Source organism: Monodon monoceros, unplaced genomic scaffold (genome assembly GCF_005190385.1).
Source record: "Monodon monoceros isolate NGI ecotype Baffin Bay Population unplaced genomic scaffold, NGI_Narwhal_1 Contig276_ctg1, whole genome shotgun sequence".
Taxonomy (NCBI): domain Eukaryota; kingdom Metazoa; phylum Chordata; class Mammalia; order Artiodactyla; family Monodontidae; genus Monodon; species Monodon monoceros.
In genome coordinates, this window is record NW_021698686.1 from 1 (window position 1) to 6,501 (window position 6,501).

Consider the following 6,501-nt stretch of genomic DNA (forward strand, 5'->3'; position numbering starts at 1 on the left):
CATTTCTTTTTGTCCCCTTCAGAGAGTGGTTGGGGACTCCCCTCCCCTCCCATCCACCCGTTTAGGGGGGGGAGGGTGGGGCTGGGGGAGGGGAGGGACTCTCACGCCCTTCGTGGCACTGCCTGGGCCCAGTGGGTGCAGCAGCTCTGGAGTCAGACCCCCCGGCAGGGTGCTGTCAGGGTCCGTCTCCTCCCAGCTTGGGGAGGAAGGGGCTCATTCCTTTGAGCCTCACTTTCTTTGCGGGGCAGCGGGGCTGCTCGTCCTGCCGAGAGCCTGGGGGTGTGCACTGTCCTGCGAGGGCTCCAGGAGCGCCACCTGCCACCCCTGCCGGGTGCGGCCACTGCCCGGGGCTTCCTCCGGCCCCAGGGCTGCGCACCTTCTCAGACCGAGTGCAGCGCAGTCACTGCTCACTGACTCAGTGCTCCTTTCCAGCCGCCTGACCCAGCACCGCCCCCAGGGGCTCCAGCGACAGGAATCTATCCAGTCCCAGGCCTGGGCAGGTGTCCCAGGGCCAAGCTCCCTCCAGAGGCTCTGTGGAGGGTCCTTCCAGCCTCTTCCAGCTCCTGGGGCTCTGGTGGCCCTTGGTACCCCTGACATGCTGAGCCAGCCCTCCAGCTCCCGCCTGGTGTGTGTGTGTGTGTGTCCAAATTTCCTGCTCCTTATAAGGACATCAGTCATTGGACTAGGGGCCACCATGACCCCATCTTAACCAACTGCACCTGCAGTGACCCTATATCCAAGCAGGATCACCTTCTGGGGTCCAGGTGGACAGGGATCCTAGGGGGTGCTCTCAGCCCGGTGCCCCTGGCTTCCCTCGAATGGAGCTGAGCTGCACCTGTGTTTGGAGCCACGTGAGGGGCATCCTGACCACAGGCCCAGTAGGGACAAGGCTCGGGGGTGAAGAAAAGACTCTGCTCCTTCTAGGGCTTCTCAGAGCATCACCACTGAACCAGGTTTCCGCAGACAAATGACCTGCCTGGCACAGGGCATCAGCGTGAATTAGGGCAATGCGAAGGACAGAGGCCCTCAGGTCCGGGGTGACGGGGTCCCCGCAGAGGTGGAGGGGACGCTGCAGGCCAGTGGGGACCTGGCTTCGAGGAGCCACTACGCCCACTGACACTTGTGCTATTTCTCCCAGATGGCCGAGCACAGGTACAGAGTTCACCCTATCTTATTCCTGCAGGAGAAGCCCTGACAGAGGGGGAGGGGAGGGGGCTCAGGGGTCAGGAGGCCCCACTCGCCCTGGGCCCCTCCGGCGCACGCTGGCATCTGGGGGGGGGCGTTCCAGTGAGGGCCACCCAGTTCCAGATCCTGTGCCTTTACAGAGGACGGCCGACAGCCAGAGGTGCTGGTGTTTATTCAAACACCAGCCATACAATAAAGAACTCGGATTTTTAAATTTCACTTACATCAGCAGTTAAAACAAAAAAGGAACCGTGACTGAAACATGAGGTTTTAAAGTGCTTTTATGAGGAAGAGATCACAAAAATGGTGGCCAATCCCAGGCTGGGAATGGCAGGAACGGTGCCTGAACAGTCAATATATTCAGTAAATTATGTGAAGCATCATTTTGCAAATAACTTATACACCAGGAGAAAAGCTGCCGAGCTTGTACGCCGTCCACTACACACTCCAGAGAGGCCTGGCCCTGCACAAGGACGGGGAGCCCGTGGGCTGGGCTGCAGGGGCCTGGGGCTCGGGGGGCTGTAGAGCGACACATCGCCAGCAGCTTGGAGGCTATAAATACACCCCTCACAGTGGGGACGTATGTACACACATCGACATATATACACACATACAAAAACGTCTGCCCCAATCAGACCCAGAAAGAAGCGTTTCCAAGGAACAGAATTTGTTTCTGAAACACAAAACACAGTAAAACAGAAGAGTTTTCTTTCCAGTTCTGCCTTGATTTGAATAAGATAAACTCTGCTGTGCTCAGGACAGCTCCACACAGGACATGCCAGGCCGGCGGGGGGGGGGTGCGGGGGGGGAGCTCAGGTTTTCCCTGGGCTCCTGTGACAGCATCGGTTCAGGTGACACCTGCAAAAACTGCATCTTTACACAGTCTTTAAAAACAGTAAAAATACCCTAATTCAGTGAAGTGTTAAAAAATCGAGTCCCCCGTGTTTTTTCTGTAGAAAAGGTTAATATTTTAAATTATAGTTCACATTTTCCTTTGAAAATTAACCTACACAGGTGAAGGAATTTCCTTGGTTTCTAACTGCCTGTGTTTGTAGAAACGCTGCCTGATTCTACCGAGGTATGTCCTTCCACTCACCTGTGACCAGGTGGGCTGTTTCCACGAGAGCGTGTCCCCCAAATCATTCAGCGCCATGTAAACCCCAGTAACAAAAAATAGTTTTATATCAAATACAGTATGAAATTGTCATTTCACGTAAACACAGTGATTCTTGGTAAAGATCAGAGGCCAAAGTATCACCAAAAAGATGGCCGTAGAATTAATCCTTGCTTTAAAAAAAAAATGTGTATAAGACAAACTAGCCTCCTGCCCCCGCACCAAGCCGCTGGGTCAGTGAATCGGTCACTTCTTTTGGAAGCAGCTCCACAGAACGCGTGTTCCTGCAGAAAGCACCGGACCAGAAACGTCAGAAACCAAAGGGGAGCGGCTGCGGCCGAGGCCAAAGGAGAGTCCCCGGGAGCCCTTCTGCACCGGAGGCCTGTCGTCTGCAGCCCCGTCCGTCCGACTCCCCGAGGAAGCCGCGGTGCCGCGCTCTTCCTGCGCCCTGGGGCGCGCGCGCGCGCGGTCCCGGCGCCGAGGCCGCAGGGCGGACTCTTCCCGAACCTTCGTCTGGGGCCGCGGCGGCGCCGGGGTTCCGTGGGCGGTTCTGTGGGCGCCAGCCCCTCCCCACGCCGCGCCGGCCCGAGCAGAGGCCAGCTCCCAGGGCCGCAGGCGGGGTGGCCGCGGCGCTACCCCTGCAGGTCCGCGAGGGCGGCCGCGCAGCTCTCGCTGCAGCTGGACGAGGCGCTCAGCAGGGCCGACCCCGCGCTGGACTCTGCGGACAAGCAGGCGAGCGGCTGCCGCGCGTCCTGGCCCCGCCCCCGGCCCCGCCCCCGGCCCCGCCTTCGCCGCAGTGCCTGGGCTGCTCAGCGGCCCGTACCTGGGCTGCTCAGGCACCCGGGGGCGCCGCGCTGGCCGAGGAGCGCGGACAGGTTGCGGGCTGGCAGCCAGCCCTCGCCGCCGGAGCTCACGTTCCGCACGAACCTGCAAAGGGCGCGGTCAGGGTGCGGCAGCGCGCGCGGGCTGCGCGGGGGCGCGCGGGCGGTCTTACCAGAGGCCCTCGTCGCCCTCCTGCACCAGCTCCACCTCGTCCCCGCTCCTCAGGACCAGCGCGTCGGGGCCCCCCTTCTCGTCCAGCCCCGTGACGGTGTACTTCCCGGGGACCTGGGGAGGGGACGGCAGGGCGCATGGCACACGTGGCACGCAGCTGCCGGTGCCCAGCGTCCAGCGTCCCGGGAAGGACGAGAGCCTTGCCATTCGCAGAGCTTCCGGTGGGACTATGGCCTTACATTGGGAAGGTCTCCTCGTCCAGGGAGACGCTCGGTCTCACGTGGCGACCACTAAACCTGACCAGCCCGTGCGGTGCCCTCGGCTGCGCCCCAGTGCTCACACCACACCCAGCTCCTGCGGTCGCAGGGCCTTTGCACCTGCTGTTGCCTCTTCCTGGGTCACGCCTCTGCTCTCAGGGCACACGCTCTGCCTTTTACTAGTCTTTCACCCCAGGAGAGGGGGCATTCTTGTCCACCTTGTCCCCTGTTTGCCTTCAGTGCCTGACACAGCAGGTGCTCAGCACACCAGTGGACGGAGCTGCTGCGCGACGCGGACTCTGAGAAGGGGAGGCCATTCTGCTGGATTGTGGGGCTGCGGCCTCACGAGCAGCGAGACACATGACTGGGAGCCCCTGAACTGTGCAGGGGTCACGCGCCACCAGGCTTGGGAGCAGGGAAAGCCAGGCCAGTGTCCGTTACCCTCACGGGAGCAGCTGCACCCTCTGGACACCTTGAGCAGCACCTTGCACCCTCCTGCTGCACTGCGAGCGGAATGCAACCAGCAGGTCTGCCCGCCCGCCCACCCGCCTCCCTGCCCGCCTGCCTAGGCTCCCTCACTGGCCCCGCAATGCCCTGGCAGGCTCTTCTCACCCTCAGGCCTCCTCGGGAAAGGCTGCCCTGGCCACCCGAGACTCTCCCTGCGCTCCCCTCCAGTTACCTGTGTCTACCCCTCCAGCTCTGGGGTGCTTTGCTCGCTGCGATAAACCAGGTGTGGACCAGGGCAGCACTGAGCGGGCAGCAAGTAGCTGTTGCTGCCGCCCTGACTCTGATGATTAACATGTGAACAGTTTCCTCTGCTGCTCGTGCTAAAACAGGACTTGGTTTAGGAAGCAAGTCCGTACCTCAGACAGTGCGATGCTCTGAGACAGATGGCGGTACACACGCAGCTTTAAGAAAGCTCCTCTGAGGGGCAGGTCAGAGGTGTGCGCTGTCCGCCGTGAGGTGGTCTGGTGAGAACTCCAGGAGGGCGGGCACACAGCCATGGGGCCCTGGCACCTGAAGGTCCCTCCCTAAGCCCTAGGCGGCACGGCCCCCTGAGCTGCACTGCTGGCTCCCTGACCCCGGGACCAGCAGTGCCGCGGATGAGGTGGGAGCCAAGGTTACCAGCTTCCTGAGGCCTGCTCTCCCTTCCTCCTCTGCGTCCGAGGAGTTGACCGGCTCCTCGGCACTGGACCAGCCGTCGTTGTCCTCAGGAGCCTCTGGCGGGTTAGACGTTTTGCTCCAACCTAGAGAGGACCAGGCCCCGGTGAGGACCCCCTCAAGGTCGAGGGCGGCCTATGCACGTCCCCGCCACCCATACGTGTCGGCTGGGGGAGCCTGCCCTTCCCAGCGGAGCGTAAAGGCGGGCCGGACACCCGCAGGTTTCCGCTTCAACCGTACAAGCTGCCCAGGGGGCCTGGGCCACAGCACCTGCTTCCTCAGCCGGAAACGAACCCCAGCCTCCACCGGACAGCTGGTGACACCCGCCCGTCCCGCGTCGAGGCAAACGACGAGGGAAAGGCATTTTTAATCAACACCTGCAACTCTCAATACCCATCGGCCGGCCGGGAGAACAGCTCCTCATGATGCTGGGTGCTAGGAGCGCCCAGGCCAGGGAGGGGGCCACCCTGTGCGGGTCACGGGCAGGGATGAAGCTTCCTCCGGGTTTTATAAACTACGTAAACATTCCTTCTACTGCCCTGTGTCCCCAAAGAGTAACCGCTGCATTTCCCATTGGGGGAGGGTGCAAGTGCGTTGTGGAGAAATACAGCAAGTGCCACGAGCGAAGCGGGAGGCCGAAGCCACACGCTTGTGGCTCTGGACCCCAGCCGCCGCTCCGTGTGAAGTGGCATTTCGACAAGAGGGGAGCGGATCCAGAACCAGTTCCCAGTTCCATCCGGTGTGGCCGAAGCACACCTTCTCCTGGGAGAGAGGGAGTGAGGGAACCACGTGGGCAAGGGCAGAATGCATGCCTGCATGTCCCCCCACCCCTTGCAGTCAGGGTGCAGACAGAGGGGCAGCTGTCCCGAGGCCGACACTTTGAAGGCTGGCAGTGACGAGCTTGTGTTGAAGCGGTGTCAGGGAGCTGCCTCTGTCTTCACAGAAAAGGGAGCTGGGACCCAGAGATCCCCCCCAGCCCGCAGAGCACTGAGCCCCTGCTCCAGGCCAGGCCCGGCGCCCAGAGACCCTCTGGCCCTGCCTCTCCAGCCGGGCAGGGGTGGCGAGCACGACCCTTGGCCCCTGGCGGCTGGCATCCATGCAGGAAGCGGGAAGCGGGGACTGTGGGTTGCCAGCCATTAACCACGCTCGCCGCCTGCTTCGGCACGTCCGTAGCCGCCCAGGGCGGGAAGCTCAGACGGACGCCGGGTGGGGGTCACCAGGGGCCCCAGCGCCGGGCAGCTGGCCACAAATGTCCACCCCTCCAGCCCAGCACCGATAGACACAGGGCTCCCAGCCAAATGGAAGCATGTGTCCGAAGGGGGACAGCGGAGGCAGAAAGACGACGCTGCTCCCTGGGCAGAGGGGCAGCCCCTGGAAACGAGGTGTGTAAACCCTCACTTTAGAGCTGCGTGGACAGACGGCTCTGCCCTTTGGTCACAACCGGCCGCCCGGGGCCTCTGAGTGACCTTCTGTTAAAAGTGGGACGGACCCTGTGTCAACACAGTGACACGGGAATAAGCATGAGATACTGAGCCCCGTGGCCCGCTCTTAATCCACGTAGGATGCTGGGGGCTTCGAGGAGGACATCAGGCCAAGGAACCGTGAATACGGTCACCTCTCGTTCCAGTAAAAGAGTCGCTGACACTGATACTGAAAAAACAAGGGGCTGATGCAACTCCAGGAAGCAAGCACTTGGCATTTTCAAGAGTGCCAGCCAGGACGGCCTGCAGCTCGCTGTCACCTGCTGTGGACTGAAGTGATTCGGATGGATGGGGGAAGGAGGGGGAAGGA

The 6,501-nt window shown here is 61.7% G+C and overlaps 1 protein-coding gene across 1 annotated transcript; it reads right to left on the reverse strand.

Annotated features, from left to right (window-relative positions):
- Nucleotides 1–141: 141 nt before the first annotated feature.
- On the reverse strand, nucleotides 142–5,402 carry LOC114898484 (guanine nucleotide exchange factor DBS-like). The gene is made up of 5 exons (XM_029228055.1): nucleotides 5,358–5,402; nucleotides 4,675–4,845; nucleotides 3,294–3,406; nucleotides 3,123–3,226; nucleotides 142–3,017 (listed from the first exon to the last, which is right to left on the reverse strand). Exons 1-5 carry the CDS (start codon nucleotides 5,400–5,402, stop codon nucleotides 2,932–2,934), a joined length of 519 nt encoding a protein of 172 aa, XP_029083888.1. The 3' UTR covers nucleotides 142–2,931.
- Between the last annotated feature and the right edge of the window lie 1,099 nt (nucleotides 5,403–6,501).

Bases quoted from the DNA above. Each gene is read 5' to 3' on its own strand.
- LOC114898484 (XM_029228055.1), bottom strand. From the start codon at position 5,402: ATGCCACTTCACACGGAGCGGCGGCTGGGGTCCAGAGCCACAAGC. The intron at 4,846-5,357 runs GTGTGGCTTCGG...GGACGTGCATAG, and splicing joins TGGGGTCCAGAGCCACAAGC to GCCGCCCTCGACCTTGAGGG. The intron at 3,227-3,293 runs GTAAGACCGCCC...CGCCCTTTGCAG, and splicing joins GAGGGCGACGAGGGCCTCTG to GTTCGTGCGGAACGTGAGCT.